Here is a 25,576-nt window from a genome sequence, read left to right on the forward strand (position 1 = left end):
TTAAGAAAAATTATTACTTGAAAAAATTATAAAAGATCTTGGAACAATTTCAAATCAAGTTTAGATCTCATATTTAGAGTTTTAAGAATCAAGTTTAGATCTCATATTTAGTTTTAAAATCTCATTTTGAGTTTAAGAATAAAGTTTAGATCTCATATTTTAAGATCAAGCTGATGAAATTTTTTCACAGCCTTTTCCATTTTAGTGTTTGTTGGCAACATCTCGGAGACACTGCAGAAACCAAAAGCCCGTCCGTTGGTAATAATAGGTGTTGTTTCATACCCAGTCCTGGAGTTGATTATAAATCACTTGTCTAATCAGTTTGCTTTTTTTTTTTTTATAACTTCCTGTTAATTTACATGAATTCATACTGGACGTTTGTGGTGTTAGAACGTAGAGTGTTTCGGGGTAGGCTGTGGTGTCGTGGCTACTTGATGGCTAATGTCTTAACTCCAGGAAGCCACTGCCTCTTGATACATACATGGCGTGCACACGGGAAAGACTTTAAGGTCACTGTGAATAGTTCCAAGAAACGGTAATAAGGTCAACAAAATACTTTTTATACTCAAACCCTCAAGACATCGCTCACCAGATACATGACAGGCCTACTTGAGTGACCAGCGGGGCTCTGTCTTTCAGTTGTCAGTATATACTGATAAAGTATATAGCAGGCCAACGAAGGCTGAGGAAATACTGCCATGTCATTGTTTTGTAAACCAACAACCAAAATAATTATTCATACTCATTCATGAAGTCATACAAAATGTAACTGTAATCTCTGAACAAGCAGCTGTAATCAGATCCTACCTAGATGTATCCTAGTCTGATTACAGTTGCTTTATTTTTATTTCATGTAATCCAAAGTATTACAGTTACAGTTCCTACCCACTGGTGATTGATTGTGTATCAACCCCTCTGGAGGGATGGAGGTCAAATTGAATAGTCTACCTCCCTCCCCCATACCCCAATGTCTTACAGCGTGTGGGGTCAGGGGTCAGGAGAACAGAAGTGACCTTGCTCCAGCCAGACACGGCTACTGGGAGGAGTCTGTGGACGTGGGGTCACGGGGGTCGTACTGGTCCATGTCCCAGTCTGCCAGCTGGAGAGGAGCAGGGGCAACATCCTGGTCCTCCGGCTCTAGATCAGGTCGTGTTGCTGTAGGACCTCCGGGTGACCCGGGGGGCCCGGGGGCAGACCCTGATGCATCTGGGACGGGTCGTGCCGGGGCGAGTCGTGACTCTGAGCCGGGGGTGCGTCGTGGTGCTCCTGGGGTGTGTCCTGGGGATCAGGCTGGTGTTCTTGTGGTAGCTGGTCGTCTGTTTCGTGAATGGCGTTTCCTTCGACTGGAAGAAAGTGAATATGTCAGATTCAGATTTATTTGCCACAATTATGCAACCAGTACAATGGGATTCTTACTGTCCGTTTGCTCCACAGCATAAAGGAATAAAAAAGCCGGTATTTATATACAACTGTCTGCGGTATGTGCAATAAAATAAGTAGAACTACGTATAAGTAAATACAAATAAAGTACACATTCGACAAGCTAAAAGAATTGTGCAGTAAAGTGGCTGAGCGTTGTAGCAGTAAAGTGGCTGAGCGCTGTAGCAGTAAAGTGGCTGAGCGCTGTAGCAGTAAAGTGGCTGAGCGCTGTAGCAGTAAAGTGGCTGAGCGCTGTAGCAGTAAAGTGGCTGAGCGCTGTAGCAGTAAAGTGGCTGAGCGCTGTAGCAGTAAAGTGGCTGAGCGCTGTAGCAGTAAAGTGGCTGAGCGCTGTAGCAGTAAAGTGGCTGAGCGCTGTAGCAGTAAAGTGGCTGAGCGCTGTAGCAGTAAAGTGGCTGAGCGCTGTAGCAGTAAAGTGGCTGAGCGCTGTAGCAGTAAAGTGGCTGAGCGCTGTAGCAGTAAAGTGGCTGAGCGCTGTAGCAGTAAAGTGGCTGAGCGCTGTAGCAGTAAAGTGGCTGAGCGCTGTAGCAGTAAAGTGGCTGAGCGCTGTAGCAGTAAAGTGGCTGAGCGCTGTAGCAGTAAAGTGGCTGAGCGCTGTAGCAGTAAAGTGGCTGAGCGCTGTAGCAGTAAAGTGGCTGAGCGTTGTAGCAGTAAAGTGGCTGAGCGTTGTAGCAGTAAAGTGGCTGAGCGCTGTAGCAGTAAAGTGGCTGAGCGCTGTAGCAGTAAAGTGGCTGAGCGCTGTAGCAGTAAAGTGGCTGAGCGCTGTAGCAGTAAAGTGGCTGAGCGCTGTAGCAGCTTCTGAGTCCAGTCAGGGCGGTGTCACACCACTGCAGTCACGCCCCCCCCCCCCCCCCCCCATCAGAACTAACCCTACGTGTCCCCCCCCATCAGAACTAACCCTACGTGTCCCCCCCCATCAGAACTAACCCTACGTGTCCCCCCCCCCATCAGAACTAACCCTATGTGTCCCCCCCCATCATAACTAACCCTACGTGTCCCCCCCCATCAGAACTAACCCTACGTGTCCCCCCCCATCAGAACTAACCCTACGTGTCCCCCCCCCATCAGAACTAACCCTATGTGTCCCCCCCCATCATAACTAACCCTACGTGTCCCCCCCCATCAGAACTAACCCTACGTGTCCCCCCCCATCAGAACTAACCCTACGTGTCCCCCCCCCCCATCAGAACCAACCCTACGTGTCCCCCCCCCCCATCAGAACTAACCCTACGTGTCCCCCCCCCCATCAGAACTAACCCTACGTGTGTCCCCCCCCATCAGAGCTAACCCTACGTGTCCCCCCCCCCATCAGAACTAACCCTACGTGTCCCCCCCCCCATCAGAACTAACCCTACGTGTCCCCCCCCCCATCAGAACTAACCCTACGTGTGTCCCCCCCATCAGAACTAACCCTACGTGTGTCCCCCCCCATCAGAGCTAACCCTACGCCCCCCCCCCCCCCCCCCATCAGAACTAACCCTACATTTTGAAACAGTTCTGTTCTACAAAAAGCAGGAAGTGAAACGGTGCGACCGAAACCACTCACTGTGCGGCTCTGCTTTCTGTGTCTTCAGACGCTCCATCTGATCCACTGCCTGTGAAGACAGAAGAGTGATGGTAGATTCACACGTGTCCCGGTGACGAGGTTAAAACACACGTGTCCCGGTGACGAGGTTAAAACACACGTGTCCTGGTGACGAGGTTAAAACACATGTGTCCCGGTGACGAGGTTAAAACACACGTGTCCTGGTGACGAGGTTAAAACACACGTGTCCTGGTGACGAGGTTAAAACACACGTGTCCTGGTGACGAGGTTAAAACACACGTGTCCTGGTGACGAGGTTAAAACACACGTGTCCTGGTGATGAGGTTAAAACACACGTGTCCCGGTGATGAGGTTAAAACACGTGTCCTGGTGACGAGGTTAAAACACATGTGTCCTGGTGACGAGGTTAAAACACACGTGTCCTGGTGACGAGGTTAAAACACACGTGTCCTGGTGACGAGGTTAAAACACACGTGTCCTGGTGATGAGGTTAAAACACATGTGTCCTGGTGATGAGGTTAAAACACACGTGTCCTGGTGACGAGGTTAAAACACACGTGTCCTGGTGACGAGGTTAAAACACACGCGTCCTGGTGACGAGGTTAAAACACACGTGTCCTGGTGACGAGGTTAAAACACATGTGTCCTGGTGACGAGGTTAAAACACACGTGTCCTGGTGACGAGGTTAAAACACACGTGTCCTGGTGACGAGGTTAAAACACACGTGTCCTGGTGATGAGGTTAAAACACACGTGTCCTGGTGACGAGGTTAAAACACATGTGTCCTGGTGACGAGGTTAAAACACACGTGTCCTGGTGACGAGGTTAAAACACACGTGTCCTGGTGACGAGGTTAAAACACACGTGTCCTGGTGACGAGGTTAAAACACATGTGTCCTGGTGACGAGGTTAAAACACACGTGTCCTGGTGACGAGGTTAAAACACATGTGTCCTGGTGACGAGGTTAAAACACACGTGTCCTGGTGACGAGGTTAAAACACATGTGTCCTGGTGACGAGGTTAAAACACACGTGTCCCGGTGATGAGGTTAAAACACACGTGTCCCGGTGATGAGGTTAAAACACGTGTCCTGGTGACGAGGTTAAAACACATGTGTCCTGGTGACGAGGTTAAAACACACGTGTCCTGGTGACGAGGTTAAAACACACGTGTCCTGGTGACGAGGTTAAAACACACGTGTCCTGGTGATGAGGTTAAAACACATGTGTCCTGGTGATGAGGTTAAAACACACGTGTCCTGGTGACGAGGTTAAAACACACGTGTCCTGGTGACGAGGTTAAAACACACGTGTCCTGGTGACGAGGTTAAAACACACGTGTCCTGGTGACGAGGTTAAAACACACGTGTCCTGGTGACGAGGTTAAAACACACGTGTCCTGGTGATGAGGTTAAAACACACGTGTCCTGGTGACGAGGTTAAAACACATGTGTCCTGGTGACGAGGTTAAAACACACGTGTCCTGGTGACGAGGTTAAAACACACGTGTCCTGGTGACGAGGTTAAAACACACGTGTCCTGGTGACGAGGTTAAAACACATGTGTCCTGGTGACAAGGTTAAAACACACGTGTCCTGGTGACGAGGTTAAAACACATGTGTCCTGGTGACGAGGTTAAAACACACGTGTCCTGGTGACGAGGTTAAAACACAGGCTCCAATAGTCAAATATTTCTCCATTCTGTTCACCTACTCACACTTCTATCTCCCATCGAGCCCATCTGTGGTTTCTCCCTTTTTTCTTTTATTGCTAGGTTACAGGGAATTGGTCCATATCTTCATTGGGGAAAGTCTTGTGTTGTAAAATAGTGGATTTTATGGTGTTTTTTTAATTGTGGATCTATTGTGATGTTACTTGTTAATCTGTGAAGCCCAGCGAGGCAACTTGTTGTGATTTTGGGCTATAAAATACATTTGACTCGACTTAAAATATCTGCAATCTTAAAAGGAACACGCCAACATTTGGGGAAATTAGCTTACCGTCTTCTCCAGAGAGAGACAAGAAGATAGATACCAGTTTCCTCTCTTGTGCGTTCAGTAGAAAGCTATCTGGCTGCACGTTAGCCTAGCTTAGCACAATGAATGGAAGCCTTCGGTAGAGGTGTTAGTTGGACAATGCCTAGGCTAACCGGCACTGTCCGCTTCCATTCATTGTGCTAAGCTAGGCTAACATGCAGCCAATTAGCTTTTTATAAAAAAAAATGTGAAGCTTGCTTGACAAGACCATAATAGTCTGTGCCCGGTCACAAATGTCAAGGCCCGGAGCTCAAAGTATCAGAGTCATATTCCGTCTGGATGAATGTCTGCGTTGTGTTGTGTGTTCTCCGCTGGGCTGCTCCTCACCTGCTGCAGCTCCACCTTCTGTGCGTTCAGCTGCTGCTGCTGCCTCTCCAGCTCCGCCCGCTGCTGCTGCAGCTCCTCCGCCTTCTGGTTCAGGTCCTGCTCCTGCTGCACCAGGTGCTCCTCGAACTCCCTCATCTCCTCGTCCGTGTAGGCCTGGTTCTGCTCCAGGGTCTGAGGAGGGCCAGGTCAGGGAACGTGTCAGTTTAATGTCATCTTTTTTTTTTTAATATATATATATATATATATTATTATTATTATTAAATAATAAATCCACATAGCTTTTAGAAAGGTGTGGAATAGAAATATTGCTTCCCCCCCAAAAATGTATTCATAAAATGTATAATAAAAGAATAAATGTGGGTCCAAAATGAAGGTTGTTTATATCTTGTGTGGTTACGTCATTGCCGTTTTCCGGGCCGGTCCACCATCTTGTATTTCCCCATTGCCCATTTCTAAATAGTCTTGTTTAAAACAAATAAAGCATGAACATTTGCATGGTGTACCTTTCTGTGCATATTCATCCACAATCTATATAGCTCAACATGAAAATATTCGCAATTAATCGAGAGAAAAAAAAAAAGAAAAAAATCGCAGAATTTTTTTTCAACCAAAAATGCTGAAACAATAATCTTAGTGATAGAAGGGAACTCATTTTGTGCAAAAAATGGAAAGCTTTTTCAATGTTCATGAGGCAGAATTGTTACAATAGCCGATAATCCATTTTCCCAATGATAAATCCCTATAAGGGTGGACCTCGCGGGCGGTCCAAAGTGACGTCAGACTACACCTCCCTATAACCCCAACCCTCATCTAAATGTTTTAGACTTGTCCATGTAGGCCTGGTTCTGCTCCAGGGTCTGAGGGCCGTCAGTGTTCATTACAGTCCCATCCTTTTATCTAAATGCTTTAGACTTGTGAAAAACTACCTAAAGCGATACAACTTAGCCATTTCACTGCCACACTACAGAAGGGTAACCCTTTCACTACCACACTACAGGCGGTTAACTGGTAGTGAAAGGGTTAACCTTCTGTAGTGTGGCAGTGAAAGGTTAACGGTCTGTAGTGTGGTAGTGAAAGGTTAACCGTCTGTAGTGTGGTAGTGAAAGAGTTAACCTTCTGTAGTGTGGTAGTGACAGGGTTAACCTTCTGTAGTGTGGTAGTGACAGGGTTAACCTTCTGTAGTGTGGTAGTGAGAGGTTAACCTTCTGTAGTGTGGTAGTGACAGGGTTAACCTTCTGTAGTGTGGTAGTGACAGGGTTAACCTTCTGTAGTGTGGTAGTGAGAGGTTAACCTTCTGTAGTGTGGTAGTGACAGGGTTAACCTTCTGTAGTGTGGTAGTGACAGGGTTAACCTTCTGTAGTGTGGTAGTGAAAGGTTAACCTTCTGTAGTGTGTTAGTGAAAGGGTTAACCTTCTGTAGTGTGGTAGTGAGAGGTTAACCTTCTGTAGTGTGGTAGTGAGAGGTTAACCTTCTGTAGTGTGGTAGTGAGCGGTTAACTGTCTGTAGTGTGGTAGTGAAAGAGTTAACCTTCTGTAGTGTGGTAGTGAGCGGTTAACTGTCTGTAGTGTGGTAGTGAAAGAGTTAACCTTCTGTATTGTGGTAGTGACAGGGTTAACCTTCTGTAGTGTGGTAGTGACAGGGTTAACCTTCTGTAGCGTGGTAGTGAGAGGTTAACCTTCTGTAGTGTGGTAGTGACAGGGTTAACCTTCTGTAGTGTGGTAGTGAAAGGTTAACCTTCTGTAGTGTGGTAGTGACAGGGTTAACCTTCTGTAGTGTGGTAGTGACAGGGTTAACCTTCTGTAGTGTGGTAGTGAGAGGTTAATCTTCTGTAGTGTGGTAGTGAGAGGTTAACCTTCTGTAGTGTGGTAGTGAAAGGTTAACCGTCTGTAGTGTGGTAGTGACAGGGTTAACCTTCTGTATTGTGGTAGTGAAAGGTTAACCTTCAGTAGTGTGGTAGTGACAGGGTTAACCTTCTGTAGTGTGGTAGTGACAGGGTTAACCTTCTGTAGTGTGGTAGTGACAGGGTTAACCGTCTGTAGTGTGGTAGTGAAAGGTTAACCTTCTGTAGTGTGTTAGTGAAAGGGTTAACCTTCTGTAGTGTGGTAGTGAGAGGTTAACCTTCTGTAGTGTGGTAGTGAGAGGTTAACCTTCTGTAGTGTGGTAGTGAGAGGTTAACCTTCAGTAGTGTGGTAGTGAAAGGTTAACCTTCAGTAGTGTGGTAGTGAAAGGTTAACCTTCAGTAGTGTGGTAGTGAAAGGTTAACCTTCAGTAGTGAAAGGGTTAAACGTGGCTGTATATCCCTTCCTCACCTCCCAACTGTCCGGCTCGAGGAATTCCTTTTTCTTGGTAGCGATCAGGAACTCTTCCATGGAGACCAGTCTGTCTTTGTCGGAATCCACCTGATGGAAACAAAGAGCATCTTGAGATCATTATGTTCTATTCATGTCCCCCACCCTGAGAACCAGATCCTTCCCCCTGAGAACCAGATCCTTCCCCCTGAGAACCAGATCCTCCACCCTGAGAACCAGATCCTTCCCCCTGAGTACCAGATCCTCCACCCTGAGTACCAGATCCTCCACCCTGAGTACCAGATCCTTCCCCCTGAGTACCAGATCCTTCCTCCACCCTGAGTACCAGATCCTTCCCCCTGAGTACCAGATCCTTCCCCCTGAGTACCAGATCCTTCCTCCTGAGTACCAGATCCTTCCCCCAGGCAGAGGCTCAGGGTGCGGTTACACCTTTTGTTTCATTTTCGTATCATTGTCATATGCGTTTCGCCGCGACGTTGTGCGCCTCGAGTCACACTTTCGTTTTTTTTTCGTTTTTGTCACCCGAGCAAACTGATGTAGTACACTGCCAAAGCAGTAGGTGGCAGTAGGTGGCAAACATGAAGGCAACTTGAATGTGCCAATACTTCCTGGAAGCTCCAGCAAAGAAAATGTCAATAAGGCAGGCGCCTATGCCGCGCCACCATCTTGCCTATTTACTCAATGCAGCAATTATTTTTCAGCAAAGCCTAATAAAAGTGCAATAAACAAAACGGATACATTCACTGTGTGTTCTGCCTGTCATTTGTTGATGAAACAAAACTAACATCAACACAAGTGACCACCAAGAGCGGATAGTTTAGTCTAAAAAACGATCGGTAGCATTGTTAGCTGCATGCTAACATCAATGGAATTTGCCATTATAACAGTATAGCATTGTGGTTAGAAACTAACGTTAGCTCACGCTACTTAGCCAGCACCAAACTGATGATATCGGGAGCTATCAGGAGTTAGATAACATTAGAGACAACGCTGTGTGTATTAAACAAAGGTGAATAGATGACTGGGCCATTTTGTTTAATGCTTGTTAAGTTGAAAGAGGAGCTTTGAGCTAACATGGTTTGATAGCTAACACTAGCTCATGTTATCCAGTGGCAGTGCCAAGTTCAAGTTCAAGTTCAAGTTCTTTAATAGTTGTCATACAGAAGTACAGAATACTTTCATACAAAATGCTTCTTACTGTTACGCTCCAGAGACTGTGCTAGACAAGATAGTATCAAATAACATAATAACATAATATAGCATGAATTTAGAAGAAGAAAAATGAGGTCACAGTGTTCGGTATAGACATATGTACAATGTTCTGAGTTACCATATAATATACAATACACAATACTATGCAGTGTACTAATGTACAGTACTATCTAGTGCAAAGCAGAAATGGGATGAGGTACAATTTTAGGTACAATTTACAGTAAGGTGTACGAGTTGTAGTGCAATCCTTCACCCATAAATATAAAGTGTGGGGAGTGGGTGCTACAGTGTGTTTGTTTAAAGTGGGTGTGTGCTATAAAGTGTGTGGAGTGGGTGCTACAGTGTGTTTGTTTAAAGTGAGTGTGTGCGTGTGGATGTGTGTGCTATGTGCGTTTGGTGGTTGTTGTTGTGTAGTGTTCATTCATTGTTCGTTTAGCAGCCTGATGGCCTGGGGATAGAAGCTTCTTCTGAGTCTTTCTGTGCTCGCCTTGAGACTCCGGTATCGCTTGCCTGACCGCAGCAGTTCAAAGAGGCAGTTGTTCGGGTGACTGGAGTCTTTAATGATTCTCTTAGCCTTGCCCTTGCAACGCTTGTTGTAAATGTTCTGGAGGGTGGGGAGCCCCCCTCCAATTGTGCGTTCGGCTGAACGTGTCACTCTTTGTAGTCTGCTTCGGTCTTGTGCAGTGCTATTCCCAAACCAGGAGGTGATGTTGCCGGTCAAGATGCTCTCTATTGTACATGAGTAGAAGTTCTTAAGGATCTTCTGGCTGACTTGGAACTTCCTTAGGCGCCTGAGGAAGTAGAGGCGTTGTCGTGCCTTCTTCACAACACTGTCAATGTGTGTGGTCCATGTCAAGTCCTCGGATATGTAGGCTCCGAGGTACTTAAAGCTGTTGACTCTCTCAACCGGTGCCCCGTCGATGCTGAGGGGGCTGTAGTCCTTGACCCCCGACCTCCTGAAGTCCACAATCATCTCCTTTGTTTTGCTGACGTTCAGGGAGAGGCTGTTTTCCTGGCACCATCCCGCCAGGACCTTGACCTCTTCCAGGTAGGCCCTCTCGTCGTTGGCAGAGATCAGGCCCACCACCACTGTGTCGTCAGCAAATTTGATGATTGTATTGCTACTCCGCTGAGCCACACAGTCGTGTGTGTACAGGGAGTAGAGGAGGGGACTCAGAACACAGCCCTGGGGGGCCCCTATGTTGAGGGTGATGGATGAGGAGGTGCAGTTGCCTGCTCTCACCACCTGGGGTCTGCCAGTCAGGAAGTCCAAGACCCACTGGCAGAGGTCATAGCCCAAGCCCAGGTCCCTGAGCTTGGCTATGAGTATGGAGGGGACTATGGTATTGAATGCCGAGCTGTAGTCGATGAATAGCATTCTCACATAGTTCCCCTGCCTCTTGTCCAGGTGTGATGCTGCTGTGTGCAGCACATGGGCTATGGCGTCTTCCGTGGACCTGTTGGGGCGGTATGCAAATTGCAGGGGGTCCATGTTGATGGGGAGGGAGGAGCAGATGTAGCCCTTTACTAGCTTCTCAAAGCACTTCATGGCTATGGAGGTGAGAGCTACAGGGCGGTAGTCGTTGAGGCAAGCAGGCTTGGATTTTTTGGGTACAGGGATAATAGTGGACTTCTTCAGGCAGGTGGGGATGACAGCCTGTTCTAAGGACAGGTTAAATATGTCAGTGAATACTGGGGCCAGTTGGTCGGCACAGACTTTTAGGACGCGGCCGGGGATGCCGTCCGGACCTGCTGCCTTCCTGATATTCACTTTTTTAAAGGTCCGCCTCACCTCATGCTCTGTTACCCTGAACACTGCGCCTCCATCAGCAGCCGACCACCCCCCCCCCCCCCATTGCCGTGGCTTGTGAGCTGGTGTTGTTATTACCAGCATCAAACCTCGCATAGAAGGTATTGAGGTCATTTGCTAAGGAGATGTCACTGTTCAGTTTGAGGGAGGCGCCTTTGTAGTCTGTCATCGTTTTGAGCCCCTGCCACATAGCTCTAGAGTCAGCTTGTTCAAACTGGAGTTCAATTTTATCCCTGTAGCGCCGTTTGGCCTCTGACACTGTCCTCCTTACGTTGTATCGCGCCACCTTGTGGTCATTCATGTTGCCTGCCACTAGGCCGTCGTTGTATGCTTTGGTGCGCTCTCTCAGAGCTTCACGGACGGATTTGTCTACCCAGGGTTTTTGATTTGGGTAAACTTTCATTTTGGTAGTGGGGATTGTTTCTTTCACCCTAGTACAAACATAGTCCAGCACTGTTTCCGTGTAGACATTAATGTTATCTGTGTCGCGGAACACATTCCAGTCTGTGTAGTGAAACACTGACCGGAGCGTCTCCTCTGACGTCAAATCCCATTTCTGCACCTCTCGCGAGACTACAGGAGTACTTTTAATTCTCTGTTTGTACTTTGGTGAAAGAAAGATGGACGCGTGATCTGATTTACCAAAGCCACTATCAGAATGAGCCTTGTAGCCACCTTTAAATTGCGTGTAACAGTGATCTAGGATGTTACCGCCTCTGGTGTTGCAAGTCACATGCTGATAGAAGTCAGGCAATACCTTTCTCAGATTGGCGCTATTGAAATCTCCCAGCACTAAAATGGCGGCGTTAACATTCGCCACTTGTATTCTATTTACCTCGTCGTGGAGTCTGGAGAGCGCAACCTTGTTGCTGGCTTGCGGTGGAATATACACTCCGATCAGGACGATCGCCGTTAACTCCCTCGGGAGGAAGAAAGGACGACACTTGATGGTTATATATTCCAGTTCTGGGGAGCAGTGGTTGGATAATTCCTTCACGTTAGTTGGATCGCTCCAATTTTTGTTAAACATGAAGGCAATACCTCCTCCACGTTGTTTACCGGACTCTGCTGATGTCCGATCCTTGCGATGGATAAAGAAGTGATCTGCCGGTTGAATTGCGTGGTCTGGAACCTCCGGTGTGAGCCATGTTTCGGTGAAGCAGAGGACGTTGCAGTCCCTAACGTCTCTTTGATATTGAATCCTTGCTCGGATGTCATCCAGTTTATTGTCAATTGATTGTACATTGGCTAGCAATATACTGGGCAGTGGTGTACGGTGGCGTCTGGATCTCAGCCTGTTACGGATCCCAGCCCTCTTTCCTCGTCGTCTGGGTCCTCTTTTCCTGGGATCTAGGAACAAAGGATCTTCAGGCCATTGTTGCGGTTCGGAAAGCTGGTCCAGTGAGTAATCCAGTTGGTAAGTTTCCCGTAATCCAATGTCTATGAGTGACTGACGGTCATATACATTAAATGCACCAACAGTTGGTACAAACAAAACTCTAAAAACTATAAATATTAACAAAAGTAAACACAGTCTCGACGGAGCGCACAGACAGGCAGCCGTTCGTTGCGGCGCCATCTCAGCCAATCGGTAATGCTAGCAGAATGAATGGATGTAAACTTTATTTAACATATTGCATATGGGTACAATACGGCTCAAACAATTGTTAAGGGAATGCAGACTGTTGTAGCTTGGACTGGGGTCCTTATAACAATAACTTGACAACACATAGTAGCTGCAGCTATTTGGTTTGGGACAGCTCTCTGTCACCGGAAGGGCACGCAGATGGTATCTACTGCGCATGGGCGTTTTCGCAACAACGGCTCATGCAGACTACACGCTGTTGCCTGCGCGTTTTTTAGCGTTTCTCCAAAACGCAAACACAATTTAGCGTTTCAGCCGTATCCACAAAAAACGCCAAAAAACGCATTTCTGTGTAATAGGGACATGAAACGTATTCAAAAACGTATAAAAAAAACACCACAAATACACTAGTCTAACCATGGCCTGAGTCCACCAGACCCCCCAACCGTTAACAAGTCCTTTGTCCACCAGAAAGAGAGCTGGGAGAGTGTGTGAGAGAGAGGGGGGGTGTGATTACTCAGCCCTTGTGTGGGTGAATGTAACAAGTTCCTAACGTTTTCTTTCCCCTATTATTTCATGCACACTTTATTCATTGTTTTAAATTATTATTTTCTTTTAAGTTATTTTGTGTATCACTCTGTTGTGAATTTGATGCAAATTTGCAATGCATGAGAGTCATCCTTTTGTGTTAAATGGCTGCATAAAGCAAGCATTTGTTGACTCTCATGTTGATAAGATAAAACTTTTCAAAACTTGGAACTTGAAAAATATCTGTTTAAGGTAGAAAGAAAATGCGATTAATTTGCGATTAATCGCGAGTTAACTATGGACAATCATGCGATTAATCGAGTTAAATATTTTAATCGATTGACAGCACTAATATATATATATAAAAAAGTAATATCAAATAATAAAGTGGATCTTCTCCTACAACACAGCGTCATCATCTACCTCGTTCATGACGTGCTCCCTCATACGCAGCCTCTCCTCCTCCATCTCCACCATGTCGTCTTCTTCGTTGGTGGGGTCGTAGATCTTCTCCAGCTGCGTTGACACACAGGAAGCAAAATGTCGCTAAGAAACACAGTTCGTCGCCCCGCGAGAAACGTTACCGTTACGAGGTGCCAGCGGCGCTTTACCTCCTTAGTGAACAGCGCCTCCAGCTCCTGCTCGTCGAAGAAGCCGTCTCCGTTGGTGTCTGATCGGTAAGAGACAAGAAGGGAACAGTGTTCAGGGTTCGCACAAGGTCCTTGAAGTGCCTAAAGTGCTTGATTTTGATCAAAAAAAATAAAGTCAAGGCCTGGAATTCCTCGAAAACAGAATTTTTGTTACGAGGTGCTTAAAAAGTCCTTGAAATTCAAATCAACCAGTCGCATTGGACGTTTTGTTTATCCATGATAAAAAGTGTTCTGAATCAAGAAAGAATTTTCTTTTATTTAAAGTGTAACTAATTGTTGGAATTATTATAATTTTTTTGCATAATTATTGGATCCGATTTTTTTATATATATATATATATATATATATATATATATATATATATATATATATATATAATAAAAAAAGCATTTAAGTGAATTGTATCCTTTTAAATGCCCTTTTAAAATGAAAAATAATGCTTGGAAAAGTACTTGAATTTCATTTTGCAATGTCTGTGGGAACCCTGAGTGTTTTATGAATGACGATGACAGCATCCATGTATATTGATGTCCATATGCGACTGTGGGCGGACCGACGTCAGTGCTTTCGTCTCTGCTCAGGAGGGCTCACCGTGAAGGTTGAAGAACGTCTTGGGATCAAAGTCTTCAGGATCCAAGCCATCTCCTTCCTCCCACACCTCCTTGAGCTGGTTCTGACTGCCCTGCGCACAGGAGAGAGCACACGACTTAACCTTGAGCTGGTTCTGACTGGTTCTGACTGCCCTGCACACAGGAGAAGGAAGCATACCGACTTCATTTGGCTCAATTCAGATATTTAGTACTTACCAGGGTTTCCGTTTGCCAGTCAATATCGGCCAATGGCCGTCTAGAATTTCAATTGGCTGGCAAATATGAACACTACACCATATTTTATTTCATCCATTTATTACAAAAAGATTTGCACTACATCTACCTAATTTTTGCACTTTAGTTTTGTATATATTATTATTTTTTTTTAGTATGAAGCACAATCTCAGGGGGCTCATACAGAACCAAGCATTTCACTGTAAGTACCTTGTACGTGACAAATAAAACAAAACTTGAAACTTTAATATAAATCTCGACGGCCATCGTGGCCGGTAAAAATAATATATTACATCGACTGTGGCGAGTGAATGTGCGTTAGTGTGCGGCAGCTGTGTCTTGCTGAATGCATAGTAGACCAACTGCCCTGTCCTGCAACGAGAGAGGGAGAGTGCCTGTTCTGGCAGTGACCTCACCTTCTGGTGACACATTCACAAGTTCAACAACAACCACCAAGTCTCTGTTGCGGTAGACTACACTAATGTTATAATAACATTGCGGTAGGCTACAGTAATGACGAAACAGACGTCCCATTATACCAAATTCCCCCACTACTAACGTTAACAATGCGAAAAGCGTTGAGGCACTAATGAATACTACAGAGCTCTACTTTTACACACACACACAAAGCTTGGCTCAGAAACCAGTTAAACAGAGAAGGAATTAAGACACCTAGAAAAGAGAATTGAGAGGGGAATTGTCGATACCGTCTCAAAATACCCAATACATTGTATAGAATGTACATGAGTATTTTTATTCTGTTTTGAGATTGTTACACCCCTAGCAGATATGATGATATACTGTACATAGTTATCAGGGGGGGGGGGGAGACATCTCTCTCTTTCCATATGGCTAAGTCATATTCACAGGGTGGTTGACTTTAGGATCTCTTTCCATATGGCTCAGCCCCAAGTCGTACTTGTTGTAACTTAATAGGCCAGGTTAATGATTATGAGTTATATTACATATATGTTAATATCGATTATTGTTTACCTTTGAAAGAAGAAGTGGAAGAGTGTTTGTTTATTCTAGTCAGAGATACTATTATTTACATTAGTCACCACGTTAGTAGAAATACAAGTCCCAGGATGCATCGCACCTGCTACCAGCTGCGTCCTTTTAGGTGATTGACAGAGAGCGTTTTATGAATGAACCTGATGAGAACTCAACTGTAATGTAACGTGCGCTGAAGATTCTATATAAAGTACAACCTATTGGAATCCGACGTATTGGACAATCTATTCTTTTGGAAAGTAGTTATTCTACAGTACTCACAGGGTGGTTGACTTTAGGATCTCTTTCCATATGGCTCAGCCCTAAGTCATATTCACAGGGTGGTTGACTTTAGGATCTCTTTCCATATGGCTCAGCCCTAAGTCATATTCACAGGGTGGTTGACTTTAGGATCTCTTTCCATATGGCTCAGCCCCAAGTCGTACTCACAGGGTGGTTGACTTTAGGATCTCTTTCCATATGGCTCAGCCCCAAGTCGTACTCACAGGGTGGTTGACTTTAGGATCTCTTTCCATATGGCTCAGCCCCAAGTCGTACTCACAGGGTGGTTGACTTTAGGATCTCTTTCCATATGGCTCAGCCCCAAGTCGTACTCACAGGGTGGTTGACTTTAGGATGGTCCGCGTGCTTCTTCTTCATCTCCTCGTAGTGCTCCTCCTCCTTCTTCTTCCCCTCGTCGTCCAGCGTCTTCCTCAGCTCTCGCCTGTCATGGTCCTTCATCATCTCGTACTTCTTGAACTCCTCGTGTCTGTCTTTGTCAAAGTTCTCCAGGTCGTTAGTGGCCTGGACAGAGAAACAGAGGAGGTCTGTACATCTTTTCACTTCACCTCGTCTCCACCAGGTGGCCGATTAGCTTCTATCCAACCTGCACTGTGCAACTTTCTCATGGAAAGATATGCTTTGTTAGTGTACTCTAAGCTCCTTTGTTAGTGTACTCTAAGCCCCTTTTTTGTGTACTCTAAGCCCATTTGTTAGTGTACTCTAAGCCCATTTGTTAGTGTACTCTAAGCCCCTTTGTTAGTGGACTCTAAGCCCCTTTGTTGGTGTACTCTAAGCCCCTTTGTTAGTGTACCTTTGTTAGTGTACTCTAAGCCTCTTTGTTAGTGTACCTTTGTTAGTGTACTCTAAGCCCCTTTGTTAGTGTACCTTTGTTAGTGTACTCTAAGCCCCTTTGTTAGTGTACTCTAAGCCCCTTTGTTAGTGTACTCTAAGCCCCTTCGTTAGTGTACTCTAAATTCCTTTGTTAGTGTACTCTAAGCCCCTTTGGTTGTGTACTCTAAGCCCCTTTGTTAGTGTACTCTAAGCCCCTTTGTTAGTGTACTCTAAGCCCCTTTGTTAGTGTACTCTAAATTCCTTTGTTAGTGTACTCTAAGCCCCTTTGGTTGTGTACTCTAAGCCCCTTTGGTTGTGTACTCTAAGCCCCTTTGTTAGTGTACTCTAAGCCCCTTTGTTAGTTGTTTGTGTACTCTAAGCCCCTTTGTTAGTGTACTTTAAGCCCCTTTGTTAGTGTACTCTAATTTCCTTTGTTAGTGTACTCTAAATTCCTTTGTTAGTGTACTCTAAGCCCGTTAGTGTACTCTAAGCCCCTTTGTTAGTGTACTCTAACCCTTTGTTAGTGTACTCTAAGCCCCTTTGTTAGTGTACTCTAAGCCCCTTTGTTAGTGTACTCTAAGCCCCTTTGTTAGTGTACTCTAAGCCCCTTTGTTAGTGTACTCTAAGCCCCTTTGTTAGTGTACTCTAAGCCCCTAGATCACAGGATTGGGCTGAACGGGAGAAAACGCTCCCTTCAGCGATGCATGACACCCAGTGGGATTGTCTATACAAGCCCTCTTCTGGTCACACACACAATCTTCCTTTGACGTATTATAAATGATGTAAAGACTACAAATCTAATCTCTAACTTTTGATTTGTGTCATTCACGTTTATTCTCTAGAGTCTAGAGCAGTGGTTCCCAAACTGTGGTGCGCGAGCGCCCTCTAGGTGGTGTGTGACATGAAAAGGCTAATGGTGGTCAATTACATTTTTTTTTTTTTTTTTTTTTACAATAAAATTTCATAAAAATCTTAGTCAACCCTTTAGTATTATGGATATTAAACATGCTGGCAGAGTACATGCATCCATGTTGTCGTGAACATTTTAATTAAATAAATAAATTCCCTATCCATAGTCGCCGTGGGAAGAGATAAAATAAAAAATAAAATCTGTGCACGGAGACCAGCAACAATTTTTTCTAACAGAAACCCATTGGGAGTTTGGGAACCGCTGGTCTAGAGAATAAACGTGAATGACACAAATGAAAAGTTACCTTACTTGAATTAATAAAATTCCCCTTCTCATTTGTTGCGAAAGTTACACAGTGCAGCTTTAATTCCATTAAAAAGGAGTAACTCAAAGCTTCCTTCGTCCTCCAAAGCGGGACTTACCGATTTGATGAGTCGATCGAGATCTTCCACTTCAAACGTGTGTGGGTTCATGTGGTTCAGGTACTCGAACTGCTTCAAGAGAGCCTGGTGATCCACTGCTATGTCTGTGAGGAGATCGCTTTCATCACCACCACAGGTCACAATTGTTCCGGGACACAATTACTACTGTACACAAGACGCTGATACATCACAGTAAATTGTATGTTATTTACATAATGAAGCAACATGTACAAATACCACATGTCCACCACTAGGGGTGGGGGGGGAAATATCGATACGTAGTAGTATCGCGATACTTTAGGCGTGGCGATACTGTATCGATACAGGGACGCCAAGTATCGATATTTAATTATTTATAAAATTTTAAAATAAAATAAATAATAATATTTGTATTTTTTCTTTTTTTTTGTATAAGGAAGTTGCATTGTTCATTTCAATACCTGTAATACTATCGTATCGTGACTCAAGTATCGTGATAGTATTGTATCGTGAGGCCTCTGGTGATTCCCACCCCTATCCACCACGTGCTTTTCTAACTTCTATGATTATATGTCACATCACATGGTGTGACTTGAAATAGATTATGCTTCCGTGATGTTGTTGAGCCAAGGCTCAATTACCACGATGTGTCCAGCGTCAATGCCAGATTGTAATCCAAGCGATTAGTGCTCAGAGTACGAGACGTCGCTAACGGCACTTATTACGATGAGGAGACTGCCTCAATTGACCCATCTAGAGCTCCGCCCTATTCTATCTTGATCCTCCAATCACAGCTGTTAAAATGTCCCTCAGCAACCGTTGTGATTGGCAGATCAAGGGTTTGAGTTTGAGAGATAGGTAATTTATGATTTCAATGTATTGTGTATGGATATGATGAAAAAGGACACATAGAATAGAATTATTTTGAGAGCTGGTGGTGACTCTAATACTAACAATACGACTTCATACCTGTGACTTTTTATTGTTAGTTTTTCTTTTCACTCCCTTTTCTTACCTATTCGTTTTCCTTCTCCCTACTTATGTAGGTTAAATACCTGTGTGTGCGTGTGTGTGTGTGTGTGTGTGTGTGTGTGTGTGTGTGTGTGTGTGTGTGTGTGTGTGTATGTGTGTACAGTGTTGGGGAGTAGTTGGCCACATGTGGTTCAAATTAAATACTAGTTTCTTTCCAATATCGTTCAGGCCTACTAGCCTCAGTAATGCATTTTAGCATGACTGTGCATTTTACAAAACAGGACAGCATACTGTTGTTATCCCCCTTTTAATGGTAAATGGTAAATGGCTACATTTATACTTTACAATTTGTACCTCACATTTTACCCATTCACTCACACGCCGATGGCGGAGGCGACCATGCGAGGTGCCAACCTGCTCATCGGGAGCAATTCGGGGTTAAGTGTCTTGCTCAAGGACATTTCAACACGCTGCCCAGGAGGAGCGGGAATCAAACCGGAAACCTCCCAATTACCAGACAACTGCTCTACCTCCTGAGCCAGTGTCGGCCCTCATCTGTATCCCATGACTTAATCTCGTGAGAAAATAAATAAAATGCATTTCACACAAAGTTATCAGAAGGCAGCTTGACGTACCGTTCCCTCCTTCAATGTCTTGCTTCGCCTTAATCAGCGTCCGCAGTCGATTGACCTCCTGCCTCTTCAGCTCATCCAGTTTAGTTCTGACATGATGGCTGACAAAGTCCAACTCTTTGGCCAGCTTGCCTTGCTGTACGACACAATACATGATGTAATGGTTATTATCAATAATCTCTATATGATCCTGGAAACAAGAAATAACTTTAACTTGTCTTAAGTTTGAAGATGCACTGCATAAGATGTCATTTTAAAATCGAATGGTTGGAACAGACGTATCTCAAAACCCACCCTCTTTTCTTGATCATCCAATCAGAGGATCAAGAAAAGAGGGCAGGTTTGAGATAGCTTAATTTAAGATGATCTAGTAGAGACAATGTTCTACATTGGTAACGGGTTAATGCCATGCTAAAATCCAAAAATGCCCCCGAAATTACTGCAATTCTGCTCTGAGTGTACCTACTGCCTCCCCCCTCCCACCCACACACACACCATACCAAATACAGGCCCCCAAAACAGAGAGATCCACTGAATTGCAGAACCGTTACACCCCCTACCAAATCACTATTGTAGCACATGTCTCCGGATAAGATACTTTGAGTCCATACCTTTATGTCTTCCATGTCTGTGTTGTGGAGCTTGTCTCTGAAGTGCTCGTCTTTTTCTAGGAAGTCGATGACTTCTCTGAGGTAGCGGTCATAGTGGAGTCCAGTGTCCTGTGAAGTAAAACCAATGCAGTTTTAACACTCAGTCCATACTAGCAGAGTAGAGCCAACAACACAGAACAATGTAGCTGTAGTATTCAGTCCATAGCAGAATAGAGGAGGCCTACAGTACACGTGAATAAGTAAACACGTGAATGCAGCGTGACGTGAATGCATAGGGGAATAGGAGCGAGTGTTTTAATGCAACTGATCTCCATTTTGACGCAAATGCAAATACATCAGAATCGTCGTCATTTAGAATTTATGATTAATCATGCAGCCCTAGTCCATGGTATAGTATAGCCAACAACACACACCAATGCAGCTGTAATACTCAGTCCATAGTATAGTAGTCAACAACACACACCAATGCAGCTGTAATACTCAGTCCATAGTATAGTAGTCAACAACACACACCAATGCAGCTGTAATACTCAGTCCATAGTATAGTAGTCAACAACACACACCAATGCAGCTGTAATACTCAGTCCATAATAGTAGAGTCAACAACACACACCAATGCAGCTGTAATACTCAGTCCATAGTATAGTAGTCAACAACACACACCAATGTAGCTGTAATACTCAGTCCATAATAGTAGAGTCAACAACACACACCAATGCAGCTGTAATACTCAGTCCATAGTATAGTAGTCAACAACACACACCAATGTAGCTGTACTATTCAGTCCATAGTATAGTAGAGCCAACAACACACACCAATGCATACTTATTGGTGTGCATACGTATCTCTTTTTCTTACACAGTACTGTATATTTGTATGTCTTGTATGTCATAAATGTCTTGATGAATTGAAATGTAAACGAGACAAAAGTATTTTTCTGGGCCCCGTTCCCCGTACCTGGTTCAACTAAGTCGATCAAGATGTCATTATCCAGATTCAGTTAACCCGATGTTTGAAGCCGGGATTTTCCTGTTCCTCGAAGGTGGATTCAGTCTCGTTAACTCAAGCCAGACTTGAGACCCAGGATAAGTGCGCATGCCCGCCTCAGCCGAGAAGGCAGCAAGTGTCGAGAGCAGAGATCCTGATTCTCTAGCGGCATTGATTGATTAATTGATTTAAAACTTTAGTAACATATTGCAGTACGGCTCAATCGCCTCGCCGACAAGTTAAATGCGTTATCTATAGGCTAATTTTAAGTCCCTCATTACCTCAATCAATCAGATTATATTTCTTTAAACTTGCCTGCTGGATTGAATAATCAAATGAGATCTTGCTAGCGAAAATAATTAGTTAAACTGTTATACAAAATAACGATACGGCTCTCTTCCCATTGATTGATGTATAGTCGATCTTTTACTTATCTCCACTGTGGTGTAACGGGTTCTTCTTTTGACTTTCACGCAGACGACCGGGGTTCGAAACCTAGTCTTCCCCTTCTTTTTGCGATGTAGGAATAATTCAATTTGGTGCACGTTGAGAGCTATATAAAGAATGACATCCTCAATGCATGTAGATTTATAATATTTTAACTTGAAACTAGGCTACTTTGGCGTATAATCATTAATATTATATTCCAAACAATTATATTGGAAACACGGGGTTTCGAACACCGGTCGCTGGGTTGCCAGGATTGAGCACTACCGCTGAGCCACTGTGCCAGATGGGATAAATTCATTGTTTATACATTAATGAACGAGACAAGATCCACAATCCACGCATAGACACTTCAATTTTATGCTTGAATGAAACACAATCCAGGCGCTCCATTAAACATCCACAGCGGAGAATATGAAAGGAATCAGAGCCAAACGAGCGATAGGTTTCAATCATTAAAAATATCCCTGCGGGATTCACATTTGCAATGCTGCGCGTTGTTAGAATAACCACATAATGTGTACATCGCACCGAGCGAGCGCCACGGTATATATAACGTGCATTATTTAGGACAAAGTGAATTTAGTATCAGCATTTTGGGTCTATTTTACATTTCAAAAGCCCCCTCTGGAAGAATGGAGCACAAAAACGTAATTCAGAATGGTATAAAGCAGATCCTAGACTGTGGGAATAATTTCAGGAAACGCGCTGTCACTTTCTTTGCGGGGGCGTGGCTGTGCTTCATCCGGCTAACTTGAACTTAAACCCTGCTTTCGACCAGGCTCAAACTTTTGGATCTGTTGTCATGGTGATTTGGACAATCCAGGTACGGGGAGCCGGAAAGTCCGGCTTAAGTCAGACTTAACCGAAAGTTATCCGGCTAACTCAGTTATCCAGGTACGGGGAACGGGGCCCTGGTCTACATCCTCTTAGCAGTTGTTTGTATTGAGCCGTACTGTATTGTACCCATTCTGCAATCTGTTAATAAAGTTTTCAATCAATCAATCAAAATGCAGCTGTACTATTCAGTTCACAGTATAGTAGAGCCAACAACACACACCAATGCAGCTGTAATATTCAGCCCATAGCAGAATAGAGGAGGCCTACAGTACAATCATATTAATCCACACCATTCTATAGGCAGAAGATTGACCATGGTCTACAGATTATTTTGCTCTTCTACAAGAAAATCTCTGCTGATCTGTACACTTGTAGAAGATGACAGAAAGGCAGGCTTTGGTCGAGGAGGAAGGTAAAAAACATGTAGTCGTCGTCATAATGATGTTTTAAAATCAATGGAGTAATTGTGTTTAATAGTCGTGATTTCAATATCAATCAAAATAAGTTCAGTGTCGGCTGGGAGCTCCATGCACTTTTAAAATAGTATTGTTCAAGTGTGTTGTGTTTTATCATGTTACATTAACCACATATTCATTTAAAGGCAGCGTTGTATTAGGGGCTGTGTGTTTCTGTAACTCCTTTTTTTTATCCTCTTTTTCTCCGCCTGATTTTTCTATTTTTCTCCCCATCCCAATTTGAGTCGTTATGCCAATTCCCCCCCTCCCCTACGTGGTTGTTGTGCGCATGTTCCTCCTACTGGTCGGTACAAGGGAACCCTGAAGTCCACCACATGTTTCCTCCGACACATGTGGAGACAGCCAGTGGCTCTCTTCTCACCTGGCAGCGAGGACTCTCATTGGTGAAGCATAACGCGTGGGAGGTCACGCTGCCTTCACCATTTCCTGCCTTTCGCTGAGCAGGCGCCCAAACCTGACCTGTAGGCGTCACTGTCCACAACGCCAGATTACCACCCACGACTTCCCTCCCCCTAACTCAGCCAAACGAGTTAGTATGACGACTGGCCCAAGCCGCAGGGCAATGCTGACTCCGGGAGTCGAGACCGCAGCCTCTTGCATTGGTGACGAGCGCAATCGCCGCTACGCCACCCGACCGCCTGTGTTTCTGTAACTCATGACACTTTTCACAGAGAAAACAATTCCGCTGCTCCTTCTTACCACACTGGCTGGAGACTCCTCTGCTTTCGGCTCGGGTTCCTTGACCTTTGTCTTGTCAATGCCGATGGGCACCGACTCCAGACACAACAGCTGGATCAAAAGCACAAGCCCGCTGGTGAGGAGAGTCCGACTCCAACACATCTGGTGGGAAAACAATGATCAGCAAAGCTTTCAAATACAATCATGATATGGACCCATTATAGGCCACCACCCTGAACATAATATGTAGGTAAGGATCTGTGGTCGCTAGCTAGTCTGTTAGCCTGTATGAGGGCCGACGGTCCACTCTACTGGTTAAAGTTGCTTACTCGTGAGTAGTACGTTCATTGATAAAGAAAAATAATGTCCACAGCCGCTCCGGTGTAAAACAATTCTCTTCCACAGCAGGTTTATTTCTCTTCCACAGCGAAGTCTTTCTTTACAGAAGTGATCCTAACGCTATTTTCCTAAACTAAAACTTGTTTGGCTGTTTACTGCCACGAAATATTCACGTCACTACTACAAGGTAAGAAAACTGTATTTTCCCAGTCTCCAAAATCACCGCCGACTCGACACATGACAAAATGTTCTAGAATGTTTGATTATGACAAATAAGACGGTTCAATGACTTTATCTAAATCCAATCAATATTCCTAATGCCGTTTCAATGTAAGGTTATAAAAATAAAACATATAAATATTCATATAATACAATAACCTAAATATACAGCTAAGTCCCATTGTATTCTGAAATGTAGACCTAAACAGTGTAGCCAACTAAGCCAATAAGAAATAAGGTATAACTCATGAGTGCTTTGGCTCCTATACAGCCTGTATTCATGTCCCTTTAACTGGCTGCCATGATACCATCACGAGCTAACAGTTATAGTTAGGTCAATTAGGATAGCACACATTTTAGAGGCTTGTCTGATGTGTAAAACAATGATTGATTGATGAGTGATTTCAATGTTTTGGTTCCTGAGCTACTGGGAGCAGAGATGGTAGAAGTCAGTGGGGGAGGCTAGAGGCAAAGGACAGATGCTTTTCTTTCGTAACGTTAAAAGGATTCTTGGAGAGAGGCAGGAAACATGGATACATATTTCTTAGCAACAGAATTCAGAGAGGGCTTAATTAATAGCCCCTGCTGTGACCTCTTGGTGAACGTGATATCATATCTCCTCCTTCCAATATCTCAAAAATCAAAACACCGGTCGGTGCCAAGTGCTTTTTGGATGGACGTTTAAAAGACTGTGGAGGACCACCCCTTTAACTTAGCTGGGCTGCTAGATCGATGTGTAACTTAACACCCACGTCCTCTTCCCCCTGCTGCACATAGGCAGGTTGTGATGCAGATTGATTGAAAACTGTATTAACAGATTGCAGAATGGGTACAATACAGCACAGCTCAATACACACAATTGTTAAGGGGATGCAGACCAGAGAAAGACTTTCGTCTTGTTTACATCAGGGTCCCCCATTTTCAATTAATCATAACATACATGACATACAGATAGACAGTAGTGTTGCATCTATACATTTATGACATACCAGATTTACAAATACAGTACTGTTTGTAATACAAAAAAAATAGTCTAAAAAAGAGAGTATACATCATCCCCCCCAACGTCAACACAGGCTATCCATCCATGTCAACATAAATGTTACACGCTAGCGCTAGCTAGCTAGCTAACGTTAACATGCGAGCTTTACAGACACCATGTTATGATAATATCGCCTGTTATTATTAGTTTAACAAGACATCCACGTCACAGTGGTACTCACTTTGAATCCGGAGTCTGGGGGGCAACGTTATTAATTATTACTGTCTTCTCTCCTGACCCGGGTGATGGTGGTAATGGTGTTGGTGCTACTAGCTACAGCTAACACACAGAACAGCGAGCTGGTGAACTACTGGGTGAAACCACGCCCCCCCGTTATCATCTGCGTATCCACTTGGGTTGTATTTAAAAGATCAACCCACTGAATTTACGTCTCCGCCATCCAGTGGGCAACCCAACTGTCCGTCACTACTGTCAAACGCAGATAATAGTTTAGCACGTTGCGTTGCGTTGCGTTGCACCGTACAGTAACGTGGCGAGATGCTGCGACCAGGAGGAGGCAGGCTGCAGCTAGCCCCGCCCGTGACTGCGATGTGCTGCCAGGGGCTTTTGAATACGCAGTCACTTATAGCTCCCTAGTAGCCAGGCTAATTTGGCCCACCAAGCACTGCTTAAAAGCTCGGGGTGGGTCCG

General features: G+C 44.5%; 1 protein-coding gene across 1 annotated transcript; it reads right to left on the minus strand.

The window, feature by feature from the left end:
- Nucleotides 1–320: 320 nt before the first annotated feature.
- nucb2a (nucleobindin 2a) lies at nt 321–25,249 on the minus strand. Its single transcript, XM_084309211.1, has 13 exons — nt 25,107–25,249; nt 23,347–23,487; nt 19,898–20,005; nt 19,290–19,422; nt 17,704–17,807; nt 15,877–16,062; nt 14,033–14,123; nt 13,403–13,461; nt 13,215–13,307; nt 7,657–7,746; nt 5,348–5,518; nt 2,984–3,032; nt 321–1,343 (listed from the first exon to the last, which is right to left on the minus strand). Exons 2-13 carry the CDS (start codon nt 23,485–23,487, stop codon nt 1,138–1,140), a joined length of 1,431 nt encoding a protein of 476 aa, XP_084165337.1. The 5' UTR covers nt 25,107–25,249; the 3' UTR covers nt 321–1,137.
- Between the last annotated feature and the right edge of the window lie 327 nt (nt 25,250–25,576).

Source organism: Notolepis coatsorum (genome assembly GCF_963971535.1).
Source record: "Notolepis coatsorum genome assembly, chromosome: 2".
NCBI lineage: Eukaryota > Metazoa > Chordata > Actinopteri > Aulopiformes > Paralepididae > Notolepis > Notolepis coatsorum.